Genomic DNA, 26,499 nt, shown 5'->3' with positions numbered 1-26,499 from the left:
GGTCCCCGTGATGGGCAGTGTGAGCCTCTCGTGCCCTCTTCATCTTTTTACATGCCCCGTCATCTCCCCAGAACTGCCCTTCTTTCTGGCACAGTGAAATGCACCAGGCTTATCTGTGTTCTGAGTCCAGCCCTAGGGTCATGCTCACAACCAGGCTCCCCATTTCCCTGCGTGGAGGAACTGCAGAGACCAAGCCCTCATGTGGCTGAGCTGGTTGCTGCTGGGTGCCACTGCTTGCAGGCACTCAGCTGAGAGAACTGTGTCTGTATGAACATTCATGCATCCACACATGACTTTACACTAAAGCCTGTGGGTTCATACTAAGACCCCCATTCTAACCTAAGAGCACTGGAGGTCCCATGCTGATAACTGCCTTCTGTAACACATCAGTAAAAAGTGTTACATTTACTTCTTCCTCCATTTGTCCATAGATAGCCCACCTCTCAGTTTCCTTCAACCTCACTCCTGACCCCAGAACCAAATCCACAGCCCTGGCCCAAGAGAAGTGAAAAGGGGTTAGTGAGCGCAACCCTGAGAGCATGCGTGCTGAATCTATGTGGGCCTCCTGGGCTGTCTCCTCCCAGGGCTACTGCTTTCCAGCCTGACTTACTATTTCTGAATGCTAACTGCAGATCCACCAGCTAATATCATGCTAAACCCAGCCTGCCTTGAAGATTGTTTAATATCCTCCATTGTTTAATCCTTCCCTGCACTGATACCACTCTGTAATACTCTTTACTCCTTATGCATTTTTGACTTAACCAGCAAAACTCCAACAGTGTCTCATGTGAAGCCTGCAAATGCTCACACAGTACTTGGGGACAAAGCTCAAGCTGCAGAGAAGAGAGAGAAAGACACCACATATCTATGATGTTTCTCTCAGCTAGGGAGTCAGGAACAGCAATATGGCATGCATCTGCATATTGCTCCATAGACCTCAGGTCAAAGTGTGGGAGAGTGGAACATCTGAAGTCAAGTAAGTGCCAATAAATCTATGACCTTAGGCAAAGACATTTCAAGTACCAACCTTGGTTCTTCACCTTTGAAACAACAATAATAACATCTTCAATATAAAGCTTCTGGGAGGAATAAATGAAATTGTATTTATAACACATCTTATAAGCTAATAGGAGAAAAAGACCAAGAAGAAAAGAGGGGGTAAAAGTGTGTTGTACAGCATTAAGATATGAGAGGCTGGAGAGTTGGCTCAACAGTTAAGAGCACTGGCTACACTCATGTGGGGGCTTACAACACTGATAACTCCAATACCAGGAGGTCCAACACCCTCTTCTGGCCTTCTCAGGTACTGCATGCACATGTTGCACAGACATACATGCAGGCAAACACTCATTCACATAAAATAAATAAAATCTCAAAAAAAGATAAAGATCCGAAGGGATTGCGGTAAGAATTCAGAAGGTTGTTACTGCCACATTCAAGGTGAGACATTTTTATTTTGCATTTCCACCCTCAACCAAGTTCTTCCTCTCCTTCACATCTCCCTCACATGTAGTCTGTACTCACCTCTCTTTGTTTATAGATCTCATGTAGCCCAGGCTGGTCTCACCTTATGTAGCTGAGGATGTAGCTGGGTCTACCTCTCACCTTTGGCTGCATGTTTTTGTTCTCTTCCTGAACCTGCTGCAGACTTTTCTGCAGCCTGCTCTGACTTAGCATTTTGTCACTGTCTTGAAATGTGAATATTCTAAGCATTCAGAGATTCTCAACACTCCATAGCTCCCTGAGCAGTCCTTGACCATTTGTAAACTCTTACTTGATTGTACGTGCTTTGGGGTAAAAAAGACTCCCTTGTGGTTCCAGTCCACAGACTGTTGTGCTACAAATGCCTTTCTCCGTTAATTCTAAATGAAGACCTTGCCAAAACGTCTGGAAGCAGTGATAGCCTTAAGTTAAATTATTTGTATCTTGCACTTACAGCCCTCGAGCCTTGCACACGGTGAGTCGTGGTTGGCATTTAGCTAGACTGGCTCAGCACTTCATAAGCAGTGAACGCACAGGTTCCCACTGGGGCATCTTCTACTCTTCCTCTGCAAAGCTCATTATCTCATGTCTTATAGGACATGGATGCATGCTGGTTCGGAGTGGAGGAGAGCACAGGGAAGCTTCCTTAGCAGGTTCCTCTCTCATCTGCAATAGAGAACAGTGTCAAAAGTTACTTGGTGGACAGTCTACAAAATGTAATCTTTAGAGGGCTGTGTGTGTGTGTGTGTGTGTGTGTGTGTGTGTGTGTGTGTGTGTACAATATCTCCATGCTGTGTGAGCATAATTCATTGTAATCTTACTCTGAGGTAGGAAGTAGGTCAGGATAGTTATGGTGCTGAGGACAGATGAGTGATCGCAGTAAAATGACGACAGGGCCCACCCTTGCCTCTGCTGGCACTGTCTGTGTAGATTAGACTCCCCAGCAGACCTGAGTGCATTCTTTCCCTCCATTCCACTTCCTTCTCCTCCTCCACAGCCCCAGCGCCTGTCTAGTTCTGCATCTGTACCACTCTATTCCCATCCCGAGGAACAAAATGGGGAGGGTGGTCAGCTAAGCATGCTTTGGGTACCAACATGCAGGTTAGCCTGGAACACCAGCCTGCACAGGGGGCTGAGGGATCATGCACAAACACCTGCCCCCAAGGGAGAGCCAGCAGTGGGCACAGAGGAGGAGACCTTCCTGCTCTAAAGCAGCAGCTGCGTCTCCACCAGGTGCTAGCTGGAGTGCTGTTCTCAGTACGATGGAATTAGAGCATGGACCCAGGAACAGGCCCTGTTGATTCACGTCCCCACTGTACACCAGGGTAAGAACAGCTTGACACATCACACACTCTGGAAAAGTATTAACTCAAGTGCCAAAACCAGGTGCTGTGACACATGCATGCCATTCCAGCACTGGGGAGACTGAGGCAGGATGATCACAAGTTTAACCCTGTCTGGAAAAAGCATTAGTAAGAACCAGGTGTATAGCACACACTATCAACCAGCACTCGGAAGCTAATATAAAAGGAGAGTCCTAACTTCAAAGCCAGCCTGGGCTATGGAGTAGACCCCATCTCGAAACAGATGGACAAGCCAAAAAAAAAAAAAAATCCACGGCAGTTAGTAGCTGGTGCTGGCAGTTCCAGTTGAGAGAGCGAGCAGGTATTAGTCTGAGCTGTGCAGTGAGACCTGGGCTTGGAGGCAAGCGGAAAGGTGCTTTGGTCCGGAGGCAACAGGTGAAGGCCCAGCAGTGGGGCCACAGAAGGCACTGGCCTAGGTTCCTGGCTGGAGCAGAGGCCGGCCGTGCCAGAGAGTTGCGAAGATCCATGGGAAAGAAGGCAAGAATGGGGATATGGCCAGGCATTTTCCAAGGTCAACTAAAGAGGCCCTTCTCTCTACCGGCAGAGACTTAGCCTGGGTGAAACAACCACATCTGGATGTCATAAACTTTGAATAACAAAAGCACTGGAGTAAAATGTCAATTGTTTCCTATTCCTGCTAATCGGTGCTGTGTGTGGTTCTTGCCTTTTTCTTCTTATTGTATAAATATAGTTTTAAAACACAGCTGGATTCTTGTAGCCTTAGCCAGCAAGTTAAAAAGGTGCCACATGTCAAGAATGGGGCCTCCCATCGTCCACACAGCAGAGCTGTGCAGATGCCAGTGGTTAGGGCCCTCTAGAGTCCAGCCCTGATGACTCCAGGTGACTGGGACAAATTGAGGGATGTTTGACTGGGAAAGTGGAGACAGGTCACAGCCGCCATCACGACCACAACCAAGCCTAGAGCTGTTCCCGGTCACTGTTATCCCAAGATATTTTTGCATCTTTGATTCTGGAAGTTATAAGAGGAAAAAAAAAAAACTGTTCATCTTAAGAAAGGCATTTGGTCTTTAAACAACATCTCTCTATTCGCAAACTAAATTTATTAGAACTTGTGAGGTTAACAAGATTTCTCTCTATATGATAAACGTGAAGTATTAGCCTTTATACCAGTAATCATGTGTAGACTATGAAAGGAAATAATATTATATTAAAAAATAAATAAGTTCTGTGAAACAGCTTGGTAAATGCTAAAGTTTCTCACATAAATCTTTCTCAAAAGATTAAAAACAAGCTCTGAGTTAGAGCACGTTTTTTCTTACTTGTGTTAGTTTCTTTTCTTGCCACTGTGCCAAGGTATTTAGCAGAAACACCTTAGGAAGGAAGGACTTGCTTGGACTCAAGGATTCCAAGGATTTCCAACCATCATGGCAGGCAATGATTACACCTTCGCTGCCATCAGAACCTTCGCACAGCCTGGTGAAAAGCATGAGGCGTTGGTCCAGGCTGCTGGACTTTGTGGATAAGGGGGTAGTAAAATAGGTGCCTTGAAGGTCACTGTTGCAGACTTAGAGTCCAGTGACATGGTTATAAAGCACAGCCAGGACTCTTGGGCCACCACGAGTGTTGAGGAAATGGCCCCCATCCTCGGTGTTGAGGACTGTGGTTTGTGGAAGGGCAGCTGGTGGTCAAGTTCTCCACTCAGCTCTGTCCCCAGGTTTGTGACAGAGTTTCAGGTGTCGGCTTTCTCACCTTCTAGAGGAGCAGCAGTGCAGTGTCTCTCATGGGGCCCTGGGTCTGGACGTGGGGATGAAATGCCTTGGAATAAACCAGTGTACAATGGCAGACTATTGCTGCCACCTTTTTAGCAGGGAGGTGAGTGGTGACATGGGTAAAATGCAGCCACTTGGAAGTTTGGGTAGCACCAGGAATCAGCACTTGAGAGAATTACTTGTGTCTACTGCAGACAGCATCCTCGCTTGATCTCCCCAAGTGAAACAACATTTCTGCTTTTTTAGAAACCTCAGCGAGCTGATAGACCGATTTGTGGCAGATTTCAAGTCCCAGGGCCTACCGAAGCCTAACACTGACGAAGGGGGTGCTGTACTCCCCAGCTGCGCTGACCTCTTTGTCTACTACAAGAAATGTATGGTGCAGTGCTCACAGCTCAGCACAGGCGAGCCCATGATCGCCCTGACTACCATCTTCCAGAAGTACCTCCGAGAATACGCCTGGAAGATCCTCTCTGGCAATCTGCCTAAGTGAGTCCTGTTCTCCTCACTCTCAGCAGGGAAGTGAGACTCTCAACATCCCTAAATATGGGGGTCTTTTTTTTTTTCCCAAGACAGAATTTCTCTGTTGTTGCTTTGGAGTCTGTCCTGGAACTCACTCTGTAGACCAGGCTGGCCTCGAACTCACAGTTCTCCTGCCTCTGCCTCCCAAGTGCTGGGATTAAAGGAGTACACCACCACTGCTTGGCAATATGGGGGTCTTTAAAGAAAGTTACTCTGGGATTGTTTACTGAGCTGCTAAGAATGTCAAGGAGAAAAACACTCCTGGGCTCCCAAGGGCCTGACACGCTTTAATGACAATCCACAGCTACCCATGACTGTCAGCAGGCATGGTCCCCATCCACTAGTGTAGGCCACAGTGCGTCACTGAGTTGGACCTATTATACATATGTACACAGTGCACATGAGCTCTACACAGGAAAAAAAGTCATTCAGTAGCAGAGGCAATGTTGCTCCAGCCTGGTGAGTGTGTTCATGCCTTGAGTGCCAGATAGACAGGATAATCCCCCCCCCCATTATCTTCCACAGCCTCTAGTGCTATGTGCACAGTCATATGTTTAAAGACATGGGTGTATTGCACTTGAGGAGAAGGCTGAGTGGATAAAGTATCTCCTGTACAAGTATGAGGACCTGAGTTCAGGTCCCCAGGACACACATTAAAAACTGAACTTGGAAACACTCACTTGTAATCATAAAACTAGAAGGCAGAGAAAGGAGGACTCCAGGGCCTCAATGGCAGCCAGTCAGGCCATCTCTGGCAAGCTCCAGGTTTACTGAGAGATCATATCTTTAAACAAGGTACAGAAGGATAGAGGAAGACACCGATGTCAACCTTTGCTATCTGCCTGGGCACACATGTGCATTGGTAGACTTAGGAGCTCCACATGTACTGTCTTAACTGGGAGGGTTGAGTGGGAAAGTAACTTTTGTGCTACAGATGACCCATGAGTGAGATCTGCACCTGGGGTCCCAAGCAAGGCACTAGGCTAAACAGCCTCCTGGGTGAGAATGGGATCATCCCAGGACTGCTCACTGGCTCTCTCTTGGTGTTGTCTCTTCCTGTTCCTGTGGTTGAGAGGGTCTAACAGATGACAGTCAAGGTAAGGTCTGGAGCAAAGGGACCCATTGTATGTTGATTTATTTGTACTGCAGCCAGCCTTTCCTCCGCTTTCTTCTTTGTCATAAAATACACAGCTTCAGGAAGCAAATTAGCAGCTGCAGCCTGACTAGTTCCTGTTCTTTTCCTTAGGACCAGCAGCAGCAGCGGGGGGCTGACCATCAGCAGCCTCCTCAAAGAGAAGGAGGGCTCTGAAGTAGCCAGGTTCACTCTGGAGGAGCTGTGCCTCATCTGCAGCATCCTCAGCACAGCTGAGTACTGTCTGGCCACCACCCAGCAGGTGAGCACCCAGCTGAGCATGCTGCCATCATGGAGCACTCAGCTAGAGCTGGAGTGGAGCCCAAGAGCTAAGCTTCACTCAACTGACCTTGGGCAGGCCTATTGGCCTCACAGGAAGAAACTCACCGTGGAGTCATAGATGCCCCAGCAGCCACCTTACAGCCTCCACCCTCAAGTTATGTAAGCTACCAACCAGGCAGGACCTCTTAAAGTAGCACAGTGTCTCTCAGGAGAAATAAACTCCCTCTAGAGTACCAGGCCCAGCCTTTGGTGGGTGAGTCACCAGTGACTCCATTCTTAGCATGTTAATAAGCAAAGTCTTTCAAGATGTTATGTGTCTCCTGACATTTTCTGGCATTCTCTGTCCACCATAACAACTGTTGTTTGAGATGTTGACTGGGAAGCAGAAGGGGAAGGAAGGCCTCTGCTGGAGCCCCCAAAGGCAGTTCAGCAACCTAGCTTTGCAGAGGAGGAGCCAGAGTAACTTGCCAAAACTCAGCCCTCCATAGGGTTAGAGGCTCTGTTTCCCCATTTGGCCTGTGGTCCCTCTGAGGCTAGGAGCAAGAAAGTGACCTGGGAGAGCCCTGCTCTTCCTGATATTGATGCTTGTTCCCTAAGGGAACAGTCACAAGGGGCAGTTCAGCCATGACAGCTTGGACCCCCTATGTGCCAGGGTGTGAACTCAGGCATCAAGCTGGGCCCAGATGCCGAGACCAAGGCAGTAGCATGCTCTGCTTTGGGGCATGGTCACATATACATACTTGAAGATCACTTTGGCCCTGGAGCTAGACACACACACACACACACACACACACACACACACACACACACCAGATCCCCTCATGAGGAACATAGGTGTTTAGAGTGAATGAGAAAGACAGGGTCTTAGTGTGTAGACCAGGCTGGTCCAGAACTCACAGAGACCCATCTGGCTTTGCTTCTGAGTGCTGGGATTAAAGGCATGTGCCACCATGCCAGACTTTTAATACAGAATCTTTAAAGTGAAGTAACCAAAGTAGCATACGAACCGAACACTGCACTTAGGACTCTTTTCGGAACCTGGCCCACGTTCTCAGCTGGGTCTCTTTCCTCTTAAGCACTTTGACTACGAATAAATGCAATAAAATCTCTTCATAAACACACACACACACACACACACACACACACCACACACACACACACCAAGCCTACTCCTGATGCCATCACCCTCAAATAATCACATTAGCAGCTTGAGTTATTTTATAAACAGTTATCTTAGTTCACTTTTATATCCTTTTATTGTTAGTGTTAGTGTCTTAACATTCTCCTGGTACTAAATTATCTTTATTATTATTACTATTTATGACTATATAATATTCCATTAAAGGATTAGTGGATATTTAATAATAGCCCTGGTATTTATTTATACTGCTTTAAAGTTTTGCTTCTTTAAATAGTCTTACAAATCCATCTTTCTGAATATAGTATCTGAAAAGTTTTATATTGTATTTCAGGATCAGATTCTTAGGTATTTTAGAAGTATGAGTAAACCAGAGACCATTTGATGACTTGTGCAGCCATTTTTTTTAATTTAGTGAAAATCATCTTACTGATTATAAAAGTGTGTGCATTCTTAGCCACCTATGAGATGTCTGAATGCCATGTTCCTTTAGAAGAAGCAGAGATTCCTGGAGAAATGATTGATTCCAGGCTGATGGGGTAGGGTGACTAGGGATGCAGCGCAGTTGGTCCAGGTCTTGCCCAGCATGCATGAAGCCCCAGTTTCATCCCTAGCTCCCCATAACCTGGGGTTGGCGGTGCACACTTGTACTGAAGTCCCCATCTTTGAGAGGTGTGAGAGGAGACTCAGAAGTCCAAGAGAGCTTTACCTCACACTTCCTGCCCCAGGCGCTGCCTCTGGTTCCGGCACAGAGAGGACAGGCATCTTTCTGTCAGGAGACTCAGACTGATGGAAAACAGATAGCAAGCAAATGAGCCAGGGGTTCACCACTGTTTTGTGGTAAGTGTGGGAGAAGAAACAAATGCCCAGAGAGGAGCTCGAGGGGTAAGGAAGTGGGGGCCAGGTCAGGAGAGTGAGCAGGGGGGAAGTATGGAGTGGGAAGGTCCTCAGAGACAAAGACCCCGAAACTGCAATGCTGGAGGCAAGGCTGAAATAGCGAGATGAAGCCAGACAGGTAGACGGGACCCACGTCATACTACAGTGAAATAGCAGAGACCACGGGAGCATGTGCACACTGTCTCATCCTCCTCATCAGTGTCCATGTAGACTACCTCCAGGTTCCCAGTAGTGAAAACCCTTCCTAGAGAACTTCACAGATACAGCATCCGACCCATTGAGTTCTCTGAATGGCCCCTCACCCCTTTAAACAGCCTGGCACAAAACAGGCTTCCAGAAGTAGTGGCGGAATTAAACTCTGTACATTATTCTCATTATTTCATGAAAATACATTTCTAAATGTAAAATTGCCAGATTCAGTTTATATTGCCTTCTAAAAAGGTTACCCTCATTTGTACACCTTTAAGAACATTTTTGTTTTTAAGTTTTTTAGTGTGTATGTGTATGTGTCTATGTGTTTTATGTGCACCACATTCATGCAGTGCCCATAGAGGCCAGAAGAGAATGATGGATCCTCCGAAACTGGAGTTACAGGTTGTGGTGAGCCACCACGTGGGTGCCGGGAACTGAAGCATCATCTCTCGAGTCCTCTAAGAGCACTTTAAATTTTGATGCGGAGCATACATCGCCTTAGAGTGAGTGGGACTGGTTTAGAAGTACAAGATTTATCCATTCCTAGGGCATTTTTAGGTCCTCCCAGAGTCTGATCAGTTGTATTTTTCTCCAAGGCTCAGGAGTATGTGAGTGTTCCTGCCCTAAGCCCTAAGCCCTAAACTGACCAAGGTGAAGATGTATTTCTAATTCACCACTTGAGACATCTGGCACCTTGGCAAGGTAGTGGCCATAGACACATTAGCAACTGTTTCTGCTGGTTTCGCTGTCACTCACCTTGAAAGCTCTCAGCACTGTGAGTGAGGCTACATTTCATGGGAGTGCAGGGAGACCAGACGTGTTACTTTTCACAGGTATGACTAAAGGGAGGAGAGGCTCCTGCAGTCTGTCAAGTGGGGAGGGGCCAGTGCTCCTGGCTGTGTCTGTATGAGCGGAGGCTCCTTGCATGCTAGTGGCCAGGAAGCAGGGCTTTCCTGTAACTTTCAGAAGACCTCAGCCAGCTTCTGATGTCTCTGTCTCATAAAGGCCCCACAGCCTTCAGAACAGCACCACCACTAGGGACCAACCACTCAAAGCAGGACCTTGTGGAGGATAAACCACAAGAGCAACTGATGCGTCATTAGAAGTAAGCCCAATGTGGTGCCAAAGGGGCTGGGTTCTAGGCAGCTGATTTTGGCCGTACCACCTGCTGTCTTGGGTGGGCTACTGCAGTCCTTATCTATGAAGTGAGAGTAATGGGACTTCCCTCACATCCAGTGAGAATTAAATGTGTCTCATGTTGTGTCTGGACCTGTCTGCCTCATCCCTTTTGAGCCTCAGTTAGTAGTATGGAACACCTTTGGATAAATATTGGACATGCTTCTGCTTTATCCCTTTTCGAACAGCTGGAAGAAAAACTTAAAGAAAAAGTTGATGTCAGTCTGACTGAGCGAATTAATCTCACGGGAGAAATGGACACATTCAGCACGTACGTACCTTCCAGGCGCTTGCTCCAGTCCACCTTTCTTCTTCACAGGTAGTGTGTGCTTTTGTCCCTACAGAATCTAGGTGCTCCCTGGGCAGTCTCCACCAGCCATGAGAAGCAGTACCCTGTTCTCCCTCTTCTTCCTCCTCCTCATTCTGACTTAAACAAGTGTTTACTACAGATGCTTTCAAGGAGAACTCAGAGAGACTCTAGGGTTAGCGATTATGGGAGTAGCCATTGAAGTTTGGCTCCTAACTGAATATGACACACCCAAAGAAGAACAGGACATGAAGAGCTAGCTGTTCCTCCATTGTCAGTGATTAAAACCCAAGATTTCATAAAGAAATGACAAATTTAAATTCTGCACACTTGCCAAAAGCACCTATGGGGGACGTGTCCACTACCCTGTCCCCCTCTGGAGCAGTGACCGTGTCCACCACCCTGTCACTTTGGGAGCAGTGACTGTGTCCATCACCCTGTCCCCCTCTGGAGCAGTGACTGTGTCCACCACCCTGTCCCCCTCTGGAGCAGTGACTGTGTCCACCACCCTGTCCCCCTCTGGAGCAGTGACAGTGTCCACCACCCTGTCCCCCTCTGGAGCAGTGACCGTGTCCACCACCCTGTCCCCCTCTGGAGCAGTGACCGTGTCCACCACCCTGTCCCCCTCTGGAGCAGTGACTGTGTCCACCACCCTGTCACTTTGGGAGCAGTGACAGTTTGTTTCTTTACAGTGTCATCTCCAGCAGCATCCAGCTGCTGGTTCAGGATCTGGATGCAGCCTGTGATCCTGCCCTGATTGCCATGAGCAAGGTAAGGTGTTAGGGCCTGGCCTTCTACCAGAGTGACCCACGTGCCTTCCCTCGTGTGTTCAGACTCTGCTTAGTGTCAGCTGAGGGAACTGGGGAGACCTCCAGAGTTCCTACTAGGCTCACTTCACCTGGCTGTTGCTGGCTCTTTTGCCAGCGGGGGGTTGGTGAATCTGAAGGAGATGGGTTCTTGGGTCAGCATCTAGCTCCTGCTGAACCCTCTGTTCTTGCCGGATGAGCAGTTTGGTGAGCTCTACACCAGTGACTCCTGACTCTTTGCTCAGTCTTGCCCACTGAGAGGTGCCAATTCTTCCAGATCTTTGGTGATTAGATAATTTGATCATATAGTGGACTCAGCCCCCTATGGCCCCTTTGACACTCACCATGTGCTGCTATTTGGGGTTTTATATGCCTGTCTTTCCTTCCCCAAAGAGTGTAAATTCCTGAGGAATGTGGTGAGTCTTGTATATAATCTCAGGATTTAGAAGGTTGAGGCAAGAGGATTTCAAGTTCAAGGCCTGCCTGCACTACACAGGAAGACCCTGTCTCAAAAAAGAACAAGAGTATTCCTTACATCTCTAGACCATATTGAAGACTTCATGTTTATTGATTAAGTAGAAAGTAGGCAATTCTTTGTTGATTTTTAAACCCAACAAGCCTTGTAGAGCAAGGGATAACAAACCATAGCCTGCAGCCAACAGTGGCCCACCACTTGTTCCTCCAAGTCTTAGTGCAACATAGCCATGCTCATACACTTATGCACCATCCATGGCTGGTTTGTGCTGGAACTGTAGGAATTATTGGTTATAACAGAGACCTTGTAGCACCCAAAACAAAACCATTGACTAGCTGACCCTGTCCAGAAAAGGCTTACCAACACCTACCTCGTCATGGAGTCTTGGAAGACTCACTTGTCTGGGGGAAACTAGGTAGAATTTATGACAGAGGGCAGTGGGAGGAACCTGGACCCTGGGACCAGACAGACCTACATTTTCTAGTTTTCCTTTTGAGAGTACTGCACAGATGACTAAATCCATGCATCTCCTCTACATGAAGTGCATTTGGCTGGCTGCCTCCCAGAGCTGTGAGAGTGGACAGCAGTTGAGTGCCTGGTGGTGCCAGTCAAGTGCTCAGAGAGCCTCGGTTCCTCCCTCTTGACAAGAGGAATGCCATGCTCAGGAAGGACACATTTGGTTTTATAGTAGATTATCACCATTTAACAAAAATAAGATTGACCCCAAAACTTTGGCTTTGGGGTTTTAAGGAGTGAAGTAGGATGTTGAGATGCAGCTGATGTTCCAGAGCTCCTGTTCTCAAGGCCAACCCTGTGCCCAGCTGGGATCCCCAGCCACACTCTGTAAACAGGCAGCTGGAGGCTAGTCTATTCTCTCAAAGAAGTGGGCCGTGAGGATTCGTTTCCTGGGCTCCAGCTAGTCCCTCACTGCTGGCAAACATTCTGTGCATCCTGAGCTTGATCCATTCCAGCTGCCATCTCCTGAACCGCCACACACCGCAGCCCGGGACGCAGCTGCCAAAAGATTTTCACACTGACCAAAGGAAGAGTGAATCTTTTTTCTCTCAGTAAAATAACACATGGAGCGGGTTTAACACTCCAGGTGTTGCTTATATGAACTGTCAGTTCATTAGGCAGACTTCCCTCAAGTTCCCCTTCCTCACCATCCACTTCTCCCCAGATGCACACCATCAAATGTCAACCACACCTCCAGAGTCTTGTGTTTATATCACAGGAAAACCATAGGTTTGGGAGCATTGCAGTTGGAAGGCCATTCCTTTTTGTCTGAGTCTTCTGGAGTTCTAGCAAAATGAGATCCATGTGACTAAAGTAACCATGGCAGTGGTCATGGACTGACTCCGCATGCACCCCCTGTTAGTGTCTGCATCCTGTTTTGTGGGTTTCTTCTGGGATTTCTTCAAACCTTTGTGATGGTGAGTCTGTCTGTCTCTGGTCCCATCGCTGCTGCCGGTTGACTTGTCCAGCTTGGACTGTGCCTAGCACACGGCTGGAAAAGGCATAGGCATGGTCTGCAGGTGCTGCACCCCGTAGGTGGAGGCAGGAGAGGGGAGCAGAGTGTGCAGAGAACTGTGGTGGGGGTGAGAGGAAGCTGGGACCTAGGAGAAAAGCAGACTCCAACAGTCAGCATGTGAGAAGCCAACAGGGGCGGGACATGGTCCAGTTGTCTTGAAAGAATGTGTGATGAGGAGGCTATTCCAAACAGGACTGCAGTGGAAACCAAAGATTGTTAAGTTAGCAAAGTCATTTTTGTTAAAATTGCCAATCTCATTCACTTAGGAAGTTACAGAGTATTCTGGACTCAGGCAAGGCTGTCTTCAATTTATGCTGTGCTGAGAGAAAACTCAAAATAACCAGTAGACTAAATAGATGTATTTCATAAATAATGAGGACAATGTGGAGTGGGCTTCCAGTGTAGCAGAGCTGGGGGCTGGTTCTGAGGTAGGGAAGGAGGCTCCATGACAAGGTGGATGGAGCCCAGCAACTGGTCACATTGTTGTCCTGGGAGGCCAAGGCAAGCTCTGGGTCCTCCTGAGTTGCCATATAAGGCTTAATAATTAATAAATAAGTTGCCATGTCTCCTGTCAATACCTTGGATCCCTTGTCTGTACAGTTTGTACTGCTCCTGTGAAAACACCCTGCACCCCAGGTCTGAGCCGGTCCCACTGACCTGAGTGTGTTCTGCCTTCTGGCGATTTCCATGCCCTCCCTCACTCTGACCTTTCTGCTTTCCATCGTGGTCTATTCCAAAAAGTGTACCCTTTTTAAGAACCAGCTTGAATATCTGTCCCCTTTTTAAAAGTCGAGGTGTAATAGTTCCTGTCTTACTTAGTTGGGGTTTCTGTTGTGATCAAACACCATGACCAAAAGCTTGAGGAGGAAAGGACTTAGAACTCTCAGGTCACACCCATCACTGCGGGAAGTCAATGTAGGAACTCAAGGCAGGAACCTGGAGTTGGTTGACAAAAAAACTAACCAGAACAAATCCCAGAGCACAGTTCACCCCTTAAAGTGTCCAAGTTAATAGAATGTAGTACACATATGAGGCCATAATGCCATCAGGACTATCTCAATCCAGAGTGCCCCTATCACCTTAGAAAGAAGCCCATATCTCTCAGCCCCCGTCACCCCCCACCCTTCTCCTGGCAGCCATCAGTCTCCTTCCTGTCTGTGTAGATTACTGTCTGGACACTTACTTGACACATGGTTGTGGGTAGCTTTTCCTGCTGGCCTTCCTTCGCTTCAGTGTTCAAGATTCATTCATGGTGTGCCATGTGTCGGTACTGTGCATTTCTGGTTTTGCTGTGTTTTTGTGAGGTTTGTTTGTTTGCTTTTTTCAAACAGGGTCTTGCTATGTAGCTCTAGCTGGCCTAGAACTTACTCTGTAGCCCAGGCTGCCCTCAAACTCACAAGAGATCCACCTCCTCTGTCTCCCTAGTGCTAAGATTAAAGACGTGCACCTCTACACATGGACATACTCCATTTTTAAAACAATACTAGGGGTTGAACCCAAGATGTGCTGTACTATTGAACTACCCATCCAGCCTCTAGTCCATTCCTTTTAATGGCTGAGTGATATTCCATTATTTCCTTGTTAGAGTTATTTTCAGCTAGTGTGAGCAATGATGTGAACATCTGTGTGAGTGTATGTTAGTACTCTTCAGTGCACACCAAGGAGAGGAACTGCTGAATCTCCAGGTGACTTCCATATTCCTGTTCCAGGCACTGCTGCATGACCTCCCATGTCTGCCAGTTTGACATCCCTACCAGCTCAGTATGAGCTCCTGATCTTCCCACATTCCCACCAGTACTAACTTTACATTTATTAAAATCCTGGCCATCTTTGTAGTATGAGGAAGTTTCTTCTGTGGCCTCATTGCATTTCCCTGGTGACTGAGATAAAGTGGCAGTGGGCATCTTTTGGGGTGCTTGTTGGCAATCTGAGTGTCCTCTTTAAAGAATTGGTTGCTGGACAGTCACCGCTGTAAACTTGGGGTTCTTTCTGTTACTGCATTGTAGAGGGTCATTGTCATTGCTTCCTCCTATTTCTCTTTTGGTGTTTTGCTTTTGGTTTTCCTTTCTGTTTGTTTGTTTGTTGCTGTTATTGTTGTTTTGGTTTCTCTGTGTAGTTCTGGCTGTCCTGGATCTCATTCTGTAGCCCAGGCTGGTCTCAAACTCACAGAGATCCACTTGCCTCTGTCTCCCGAGTGCTGGGATTCAAGGTGTGCGCCACCGCCGCTCGGCAGCTTCGTTTTGTTTTGAGACGAAGTCTTGCTCTGTAGTTCAGGCTGGTCCCAAGCTCTCTATCCTGCCGCCTCAATCTCCCATGTGATGGACGTTCCTTTCAGAGCCTGTCGCAGCTCTGTGTTGTGCTCACTCCCATTCTAGGGACTGACTTTTCATTCCTGCATAATGTCTCCTTAAATCGCTGGTCCAATTTGCCATCTTTGTTCTTATTCTTGTGCTCTTGGTATCATAACAAGGATAGATTACCTACTGGCAAATCAAATACTTGGTGTTTTTCCAAGAGCTTTCTAGGTTCGGCTCTTACGTTTATGTCTTCAGTCCATTCAGAGTTCATTCTGTGTGGTGTGAGGTGAGAATTCCCTGCACCCCTCTGCATGTAGGAAACCAGCGTTTCCACCCCTGCGTGCTAAGAAGACACTTTCCCTTATGGGGTGGTCTTGTGACTTTTGTTAAAAGTCAGAAGAGAGGCTAGAGGCTCAGCAGTTAAACATTGCTCTTGAGAAGGACCTGCGTTTGGTTTCCAGAACCCCACTGGGGGCTTACAATGACCTGTAACTCTAGCTCTTGGGCACCAGGTACACACACAGTACACATACTTACATGCCAGCAGGACATTCACACACATAAAATAAGTACATCTTTTAAAAATGAGAATAAGCTATGCTGTGGTGGCGCACGCCTTTCATCCCAGCACTCAGGAAGCAGAGGCAGGCGGACCTCTGAATCTGTGGCCAGCCTGGATCCAGGACAGCCAGGGCTACACAGAGAAACCCTGTCTCAGAGAGAGAGGGAGGGGGGATGAAAAGGGAAAGGAAAGACGGGTGGGAGTGGGAAGAAGCAGGCCACACAGATGCATGGGTTTGCAAACTTGGTTAAGCCTGTCCCTGAGCTAGGGCTGCCCTGCTTGGCTCTGAGCATGTTGGAGTGATCTGTGCAGTCAGTTGCTGCAGGCCCTCCAGCTTTGTTCTTTCTTGACATTGTGTTAGTTATTTGAGTCCCTTACAAGGTCACCATTCCTTATCTTAACCTGAGCATTTCTTTTTCTCCCTCAAGATACTCCAGTACCCGTACCACCTCTCCATTACACCATTATTTTCTAATCTCTGTCTTCTTCTTAATCTTTGAACACCTCAAGGTCTGTGTCTTGTCTCTTGTAGAATGCCATGGCACAGGTCAGACCTTGCTTTATAGCGGTGCCCTGCAATGGCCTTGGAGGCAAAGAAAGTAGGAAGAAGAAAGAAATAAGGACCTAGAATTCCCATTTGACCAAGGAATGTGGAGAAGTAAAGATGATACTGAGGCTATACCTCTCTGTGGAGGTGACACACAGGCCCCCTGGTCTCTTCAGCTGAGAATGAGGCCTAGGTTCTTTCCCCATACTTAAATAGCTGAGCCTCCTCAGTGCAAGTGGCTGGGAATGATCAGAATTAGGGACACACTTTCACCCTGATGATGTGTGCAGGAGCCCTGCTTTTGGAGAGGTGAGAGTACAGAGTGGCCAGGCCACAAAAAACATGGTGGTGTATCCTAGCACTGCAAAGACTGCGCCAGATATCAAGTTCCAGGCCAGCCTGGCCTATTTAATGAGACTCTCAAAGATGGATGGACGGATGTAGACAGACAGCTGAAGTAACTTACAAAGTAAATATGTGCCTGGCTCTGGTGTATCCTTGGTCATGAGCTCACCAGGCATTCAAGCTCATCTTTTAGATCTGTACCCAGCTTTTCACAGGGATGGCCATCCTATCAGACCAGATGCATGTTGTATTCCAGTGTGCCTGTACATTCTCTCCTGAAAACAAAAGAGCTGGCCTGGCCTGCTCGTCATCTGTTTGCTTTTCATAGTATGCCCAAAGCGCATGGCTATTCAGAGCAGGACCATCACCAGAAATCACCAGTTCCCTTTCCACTCATGATCAAGATGCATCTTTCTTTCTCATAAAATATATGAAACAAAGCCATCCTCTGATTCTCAGGAAAGGGTTGTTTGGGGAGTTTGGGGGAAACATGAGAAGTTTGTCTTCTAGATATAAATTCCACAGATTCTTAGGAATGAGTATGTCCAATTATGGTCTTACAACTAGGATTGAGATACAAATCTGCCTCCTTAAAAGGGCACCCTCTTTACTGTTTTTTGGAAATTTTTTAAAGAACTGATCACTGGGTTGAAAGAATCTAAGTTTCTATCCAAGGTCAAACATACTTAGCTTTTCCTATTAATGCTAATTTTAGAAAAAGCAAGGAAAAATGGAATAAGTTCAGTTTCCTTCTAGTCTGGTATGTAATTTCTGTTAGGTTTCAGGACTGTGAACATGCACTAACTTAGGAAACTAAATTGCCGTCCCCAAAGACATGTTGAGGCAGCTAGCACAGGCCTCAGATCTGCTCCCATTCTCCTCATTAAAATGTATACTGTGTCAACAGGCTCACAGAGCACCACTGCCAGAACCCTCCAAGCTCACTTTCCATATATAATCAAGGTGCATCTTCCTTTTTCATGAAAAATATTTTTACTATTATTAGAAAATACAGATTTATGTATGTATGTATGTATGTATGTATGTATGTATGTATGTATGTATGTATTTTGAGGCAGGGTCTCACTATGTAGCTCTGGCTGTCCTGGAATTCACTATATGGACAGGCTGGCCTCTTATCTCACAGAGATCCACCTGCCTCTGCCTCCCAAGTGCTGGGATTAAAGATGTGCACCACCATACCTGGCACTTACTTTTATTTATTTTGATTGTGAGTGTGTATGTGCGTGCATGTGCACATGCGTGCATGTGCACATGCGTGCATGTGAGTGCATTGCACATGGAGGCCAGAGGCACTGAATCCCTTTGGAACTGGGGTTACATGCAGTTGTGAGCTGCCCAACCTGAGTGCTGAGAACTGAACATGGGTCCTCAGGAATAAAGAACAGTGCATGTTCTTAACTGCTAAGCCACCTCTCCAGCCCCCACCCCTGATATTTAAAAGAAGACAGTAATCACCTGTAATTACAATAATCATACTTTTTTTCACTTTTTATATCTTTGTGCTGATATGTTTATACATACATGCATAGAAGGATGGCCCAGCAGCTAAAGGTGTTTGTTGCCAAACCCAAAGGGACTCACATAGTAGAGAGTGAGAATTAACTCCTTCAAGGTGTCCTCTGACCTCTACACACACGCACACTCAAACACTCACATACACAGTAAACAAATAGGTGGTGGGCACACCTTTAATCCTAGCACTTGGAGGCAGAAGCAGATGGATCTCATGAGTTCCAGGACAGCCTGGTCTACATATCAAGTTCCAAACCACCAAGGACTGCAAAGTGAGACCCTGTCTCAACTCCCCAAAAGGGCTGAAGAAAGAGCTGAGTGGTAGAGCAGTTGCCTAGCATGTGTGAGACCCAGAGTTCTAGTTCCAGTACCACTCACGCCACAAGCCATGAAAAGTATACGGCCACCCCATCCCAGTCTGGTGTGGTGGCCCCACTGGGGAAGTGTGTGCCAGCACTTGGAGGTGGAAGCAGGGGTATCAAGAGCACACAGTCCTCCTCAGCTCCATAGTTTAAGTCCCTTGTCTGAAAAAAAAACAAGACAAAGGTAAAAATCACTTCCCTGCTGATGGGACCTATGTACACACACATGCAGATCTCCTTAAAGCCTTCTGTACTCCACTTTCTACCCTAGATCATCTTGACCCCCAGGAGTTACCTCAGCACAGTCCTTCCTCCCCTGCACAGCCCACCACCCCCCAGTCATCTGCAAGTCTGCACTTCGAGCCCAGAAGTAGATTTTACTAGGCTAAAGTCCCCCAGCTACCCTCATGTTCGTTGAGGATAGTCTTTCTAGAAGTAACACCACAATAAAGTGGAAAGATCGTAGGCTTTGGGGTGGAATGAGCCAGCATCTGGGTCTCAGACCTGCCAGCTGATTGGTCAGGCCTCATTAGACAGGTCATCCCTGTCCTGAAGCTCATCTTCCCATTTGTGAAGTGTGGTAATACCATCATACACAGTGAGTTCATGTGACAGTATCGGTCACAGTACTGAGAACATAGTAGGTGATCATGAATAGTTTCCCTCTGTATTTCCTGACCAAGGCTTGTTCCACTGCTGTGCATGTAGAAGGTACCTATAAATAATGCAGAGGCACCAGGCGGTGGTGGTGCACATGCCATTAATCTCAGCACTCAGGAGGCAGAGACAGGTGAATCTCTGTGAGTTCGAGGCCAGCCTGGTCTACAAAGTGAGTTCCAAGACAGGCTCCAAAATTACACAAAGAAACACATGAATGAATGAATGAATGAATGAATGAATGAATGAAAGGAAGGAAGGAAGGAAGGAAGGAAGGAAGGAAGGAAGGAAGGAAGGAAGGAAGGAAAAGAAAGAATGCAGCGGCTTATAGGAATGAGTGACCCAGTCACATGTACCCAGCTGTGTGTGTATGAAGTCAGGACTTGCTGCCCATGGCTCAGAAGCTCAAACCACAGCCCTAGACTGTAGCTGCTGGAGTCCAAACGTGAGGCTGTACCCCGTGTCTGTCTGACTTGGGGCAGGGGATGCAGGTTTTCAGTTGAGGATCAGGTTGTCAGGAAGCCTCTTTCAGAGCCTCATGCTGAAGAGGAGCAAAGGTCTGCAGTGAACTCTGGGACTGCAGTGGGCTCTCTGTGACAGTGCAAGGCTCTCCTAGCCTGCCATGGGAAGTGGCAGCAGGGACCACACATGGGACAGCAGGAGCAGAACTCTGCAGATGGGCTGGGCTCCACCATGTCACCCCTGGTTAAACACGCGTCCTGGGCACTCCGTCATTACTTTCTTCATTTTCTTGCTTGCTCTTTCTGTCAATACTACATCTGATGTACAAGGTTTTTGTCAACTATTTCTTGTTATTTATATAGTAGCAGATGGTATTCACTCCACCCCCAAACAGAGAGCACAAAAGGAAGAATCTCATTGTATCAGGGTAACTTTTAAATGCTGAATGCCAGAATTTAGCTCTGCTCACTCTGGTACAACATTCGTGCCCTTTGCTGAGATTTCCTGGACAGCTGCATGCACCCACCAGCTCCTCCCTGGGCTTACCATGAACCAGCCCAGGGAGGAGGAGGCCTTGTCTCTTCCTCATAAATGTCCCGCACACTTGTGTAGTGCTTGGGCTTTCCATAAGCCTGCCTGTCTCGGTGTGTCACTAGAATTTCCTGTTCTGTAAGACTGTCAGAACTAACTGACATCACACACAGGTAAGTGAAATGACACCAGGCAAAGCATTCCCATGGGGGATGCGCACACACACACACACACACACACACACACACACACACATAGCCATCAGGCTACTTGTACTGCTGCCTCTTTTGTTTCTTGTTTGGTTTGGTTTGGGGACAGGGTCTTGATGTATAAGCCAGGGACCCTTCAGTTTATGGCAGTTCTCCCAGGTGTTACCACGCCTAGTGTTTTGACAGTTTAAGTTACAACCTAAGTCTAGGCATGCAGTGCAGGCCTTTGATCCCAGCACTTGGAAGACAGAGGCTTCTCTGAGTTCCAGGCCAGCCTGGGCTACATGGTAAGACCTTGTCCCCCCAAATAAATAAACAACAGCCTAAGCCCATAATCATCGGGGGCAGCTGAGGACAGGCACCAGCCCACTGGAATGGTGTTGAGACACAAGCACTGCTGACTGTGTTTTGTGCATTTTTTTTTTAAGTAATAGAAATGGACTAGGTGCTGGACATGGTGGTGCATGTTAGTACTCAGCACTTGTGGGGCTAAGGCAGAAGGGTTACCATGAGTTCAAAGCTAGCCTGGGCTACATAGTGAGTAGCAGGCCAGGCAGGGCAAGAGAGCAAGACCCTGTCTCAAAACACCAGAAAGCATGAGGTTGAGAAACGGACTGGAATTGAAGCTCATGAGTCGAGCACAGAGGCCCTGGGTTTCATTCCCAACACAAGGAAGTAAAAACAGACTGAGGAAATAATCCAGTCAGTAAAATGATTGCCACGTACCTGATCCCAAGCACCCAAAGTAATAAGCCAAGTGTTGTGGCACTGGGAAAGTAGAAACAGGGTTGGGATTTAACTCAGTGGTAGAGTGCTTGCCTAGCAAGCACAAGGCCCTGGGTTCGATCCTCAGCTCAAAAAAAAAAAAAAAGAGAAAGTAGAAACAAGCAGATTCTTGGGACTTGGAGGCCAACCGCTCTAACTAGTGAGACACCTGTTTCAAAACAAAGTAGACTCCTGAGAAACAGTACCCAGGGTTTACCTCTGGCCTCCACTCACACATGTACACACATGTACACATGCATACACTCACACACAATCAAAACAATGTCAGTTTTCGTTGTTTCCTAGTACTTTATTTTCTTCATCAAGGCAACTAAAGTTTAAAATCATGAATACTTGCTAATACTTCTTTCGGTTCGGCTATACCTGGTTAAAACTTAAAGCAGGTGGGATCTTTCCACATACATGACACATGTGAGCATCAGTGTGATTTCCATACAACTAACTAGCAAAAACTTGAAGCAACCACGCGGCCACAATCTGCCTTGTGTCAGAGTTGCTTTATAACTGGTGACAGAACACGTCACCACTTCTCTTTAGGACTGTCTTCTGTGAGTGGGGAGCTGTCATCTTTAAATCATTGTTTATAAACTGCATTGAGATCTTGCACTATCCAGTGCTGCCAACTTGGAAGGCACTAGTCATTTGTATGTTGATTGGAGGTGGGACATGAAGCTCTGCCCAGTTCCCCATGTGTGTTCCCCACGTGTGCCCTTGCCCAGGTCATTGTGTTGCAAGCCTTGCTGTGTTTGGGGGGGGGGGGGGAAGGGCGGACCTAACACCTGTCAGTCTGGGCCTCACCCTATGAGTTCACTGGGAATGGGCCAGGATGCTCATCGTTTGGAAGGATCAGTTCTTTAAAATGGGATAGAAGACACACCTCTCAAATGAGGCAACAGCTAATGAGGAAAACATTACACATAGCTTACTGTACGGGTAGCTCCAGTTGGGGCTTTAACTGTTTCTCCATTGTTTCTATTTTTTCTCAGATTTTTTTTCCTTTTACTACCAAACAAGGCTGTAGTTCCAGCTACTGGAAAGGCTGAGGTGGGAAGAGCTCTCAAGCTCAGAAGACATGAGACCAGCCTGGGCAACACAAAGCAGTTCTGTTTTAATCAACCAACAGATCTATAAATAAGATTTCCTTTGTCTTTCTTGCCTTTTCTAGAGATCTTTTAAAATGTATTTATTTTGTATGTGTGCATACACACGTGTGCCGTGGGCATGTGTGGAGTTTAGAGGATAAGTTGCAATAGTCCGTTTTTTTCCTTCCACCATGTAGGTCCCAGGTTTTAAGCTCAGGGCACCAGGCTTAGCAACAAGTACCTTTACTTCCTGAGCCGCCTTGCTGACAGAATTCCCCTCTTTCTGGAGCCTGTGTCTGTTTACTTGGGTTTTGTTTGTTTGTTTGTTTGTTTGGGTAGAGACTGAATGTTGCTTATATGGTCCAGGCTGGCCCCAAGCACACAAGCCTCCTTCCTCAGCCTACAAATGCTAGATCACAGGCACACACCACCATGCCCAGCTTCAAACCTGATTTGAAGCTTTGTAAGAGGCTCTTCCCATATCTTTAAAGTGAAGATGGGGGGCTAGAGAGCTGGCTCAGAGATTAAGAGAACTTGTTGCTCTTGAAGAGACCTAGGTTCACTTCAATAAAAATAAGTGTTTTCTTGCCAGAGAGGGCTGCTGACCTTCCCTCTGAATGGAGTTTAAGGGTTGTGTTTGGCTTAAGAGGGTTTGAACAGGCAACCCTGTTTGGCTGTGAGAGGCCAGATCAGCAGGGTTCCTCCAAGACAAGGTCAGGAATGAGTGAGTACTTGCCAGGTGCCATAAACTAGAGAGCCCCCAGCCCTCTTGTATACCCCAAAAACCAGAGTCACTACACTGTTAATTCTTCTTGGCTTCGAGGGCATGCCCCTGCTTCTCCCATTGGTGAACAAGCTTGAGCTCCATTTTGTGTGTTTGTTATTTGTTTGTTTTGGGGTTTTTTTGTTTTTATTATCATTTTATTTTGTTTTGTTTGAGACAGGATTTCTCTGTGTAGCCTTGGCTGTCCTGGAACTCGATCTGTAGACAAGGCTGGCCTTGAGCTCACAGAGATACATCTGCCTCCCAAGTTCTGGGATTAAAGGCAAGAGCCACCACCACCCAGCTCATTTTTGTTGTTCTTAACCAGTTAAAGATCACATCAGTCATGATGTGAAAATACACTATGTACTTGTGTGTGTTGGAGGGGGGGGTAGGAGGTTGTAGCTAGGTGTAGTGGCTCATGCCTATCATCCTAACACTTAGGAGGTTGAGACAGGAAGATTATTATAAGTTTAAAGCCACCCTGAGCTACATAGTAAGTTCTAGGCCAGCCTGGACTACAAAGTAAGACCCTGTCTCAAGAAACCAATAAATAACAATAATAAAATCCCAAACTCCTCCCAGTTTACTTGAACAAGGGTGTGTAAGTTAATTCTCTTCTAGTTTTTTCTGGGTTTCACCACATTTGGCCCAGCTCCTAAATCTCTCCAGTCTCAAGCTATGACTGCCTGGGAGTAAGCAGCCTTCCCTGTCCTTCAGCCCTGTGGTGGTGCTCTCTAGGCTGTGCTGCTCAGCCTTCCCAATGCTGTGACCCTTTAACACCTATGCTGTGACCCTTTAACACCTATGGTGTGCTGACCCCCAAGATACAACTATTTTTGTTGCTACTTCCTAAATGTAACTTTGCTACTATTATGAGTCATAATGTAAATATCTGATAAGCAACCTCTGTGAAAGGGTCACTCAACCCCACAGGGGTCAAGACCCATAAGTTGAAAACCACTGCTCTCTGGGTTTAGACAGATTTTCATTCCTCTGCCCAGTGATGTGGTGAGAATCCCTTACAGGCATTTGCCTGGGTGGGAAGGCTGCTGGAAGCCTTGGTGAGGACAGTAGGAAAAGGACAGAGCCTGCACTCTGCCCCTGGTGAGGTGGCAGCTTGTTTTTACTCAGAAGCAACCTGTGCCACAGAACTGCACGTCGGCAGAGGCCAGTCCCTGTGGTACCAAGTGGTGACCTATTTTCCATCCCCCACCCCCTTCCCCGGTAATAGAAAACACTGTTTCTCTGTAGGATCTCTAAGGCCTGGTCCTGTCCTGTCTCTGTTTCAGATGCCGTGGCAGAATGTGGAGCACGTTGGTGACCAGAGCCCTTATGTCACTTCCGTTATTCTTCACATTAAGCAGAATGTTCCCATCATCCGTGACAACCTGGCTTCCACACGGAAATACTTCACACAGTTCTGCATTAAATTTGCAAAGTAAGTCCCAAGCTGTTTCTTGATGCACTTTCTGTTTCTATCTCCCAGGATAAATAAGCAGGGATGCCCATGTACCCATCTGCTCGTGGCCATATCCCTCATGAGAATTGTGTGGGTCACAGCCACACTGATGGTTGACCCCAGGATTGCTCTCTGGGTTGGGAGAGAGCTATGGTGGCTCTGGTGTCATACTCAGTGGCGTGATTTTACTGCTGTACTTAACCACCCAGAATGCTCGAAATCCAGGTGTCCCATCTTCTAGCTGGGTTCCTTCTGGGACCTCCAGGAAAACCAATATTATTCTGTACTCCCTCCAAAAGGTCCATAATGGTAAAAACAAATGGGCCAGTTCAGGTCATATGCATGCTTACAGCAGCAGTCATCAGCCATGACAAACAGGGACACTTTGGGGTATCTTGCTGTTCTGAGTTTTGCACATGAAACCACTCCTTGCTCAGGTTTTTATTTTTCAGCAAGTCGTGTGTGCATTGTATCCCTGACTAGATTATAAGCTTCTCAAGAGTTGGACCCGTCAGCTGTGCCTTTGAGCCTTTACTTCCTCCTCCTCCATAGGACTTGTTACTGTAGCTGCCAGAAATCATCCACTTATGGATGTCTTTATGTCCAGGCAAAGTACTAGAAATTAGGACCAGCAAACTGTTGAGCTCTGGTGCCAAAGTGGATGGAGCAGGCACCAAGTCGCCTGCCTTCTGGTTATGTCCTCGTGTGTGGCCATTTCTGCCTTGAATTTTGAAGCAAGGAAGTAGTTTGGTTCTTTGCCAGTCAACATCTGGCCCCGGCACTGTTTCCCAAGAGCCAGGCAGTGATGAGGGCCAGTGTCTCCTCTGACCAATTATCAGACGCACAGTTCGGCAAGTAGTTCCAGGAAGGTCAGTGCTGTCCAAGCTACCGTATTTGGATTGTTCTCGTCCAGGTCCCAACTGGTAACTCAGCTCCTGAGTTTCTTTCCCTCAGATCTCTCTCGGTTTGTATTCAATTAGATTCTCCCCATCGGACATCAACAAACGCCCAGGAACAGCAATGACAGAGTAGCTGTAGAGTTGACTTTAGTTTCAACCTCATCGGGAAGGCTTGGGCCGACTCCCCAGGGAGCGCTTATGTTTGCAGGCCACAGATGGACCAGAAGCTGACATTCCCTTCTCTCTCTGGGTACTCATTAACGTGCACTAAAAGCACTGCTGATAAATCACATATGACATTCCCTGTAACCACTGCTACAAGTGTCTCTGTAAAAATCTACTGTGACTCAAAATCTCCATTGTGGGCACCCAGGGGTCCGATTGAGCTAAGGTTAAAGTGAATAAGGAGTCCATTGCTCAGCCCATCCAAGTGTCAACCTCGAATTCTCTCATCACCTTTTAAGTTTATTACTAAGCTCATTCTGAGTGACCTGGGAATAGAGTGCCCACCCCCCATATATGGAAAAGTTTAACCAAAGACCTAGATTGTTTTGTGATCCTTATAAAATCTCAGCCCAGAGCGGGAGCCACCATTTCCATCCTGGAGGCCCTTGGCAATGACATATCACATTGCTGCGATTTCTTCTCCAAAGATGCGTGCCTGGATATGTTTCTCCTGCTCAGCCAACATGGACTAGTCAGGGCAAGTTCAAGGGCACAGCCACAGCATACTCTAGTGTGAAGTAGCTCCCATTACAGGCTGTATGTGCAGGTGTGATGAATCCCAAGTTTAGCCTCACATTACTTGTTTGGCTCAGGTTAAGTGCCAAGAACCCCTCCAGACAGCCTTTTGTTCACACTCCCTCTCCTGTTTCTGACCTCTGAACTTCAAGCCTTCTTCCATTTCCTCCTTTGCTGCCACCACAATTACTAGTCCATCTAGAGTAGGCTGTTCTTCCCTAAAC

At 47.1% G+C, this 26,499-nt stretch overlaps 1 protein-coding gene across 1 annotated transcript in view; it reads left to right on the top strand.

Moving 5' to 3' along the window:
- The window catches only part of Vps53 (VPS53 subunit of GARP complex), a 146,222-nt gene that overhangs the window by 101,940 nt on the left and 17,783 nt on the right, over positions 1–26,499 (top strand). Inside the window, exons 14-18 of the mRNA XM_036196517.1 lie at positions 4,823–5,065; positions 6,345–6,492; positions 10,104–10,186; positions 10,915–10,993; positions 24,466–24,614. Of these exons, the coding sequence (XP_036052410.1) occupies positions 4,823–5,065; positions 6,345–6,492; positions 10,104–10,186; positions 10,915–10,993; positions 24,466–24,614 (702 nt within the window). The remainder of the gene's footprint in view (positions 1–4,822; positions 5,066–6,344; positions 6,493–10,103; positions 10,187–10,914; positions 10,994–24,465; positions 24,615–26,499) is intronic.

Source organism: Onychomys torridus, chromosome 8 (genome assembly GCF_903995425.1).
Source record: "Onychomys torridus chromosome 8, mOncTor1.1, whole genome shotgun sequence".
NCBI classification, from domain to species: domain Eukaryota; kingdom Metazoa; phylum Chordata; class Mammalia; order Rodentia; family Cricetidae; genus Onychomys; species Onychomys torridus.
This window is presented reverse-complemented; position numbering and strand designations above follow the sequence as displayed.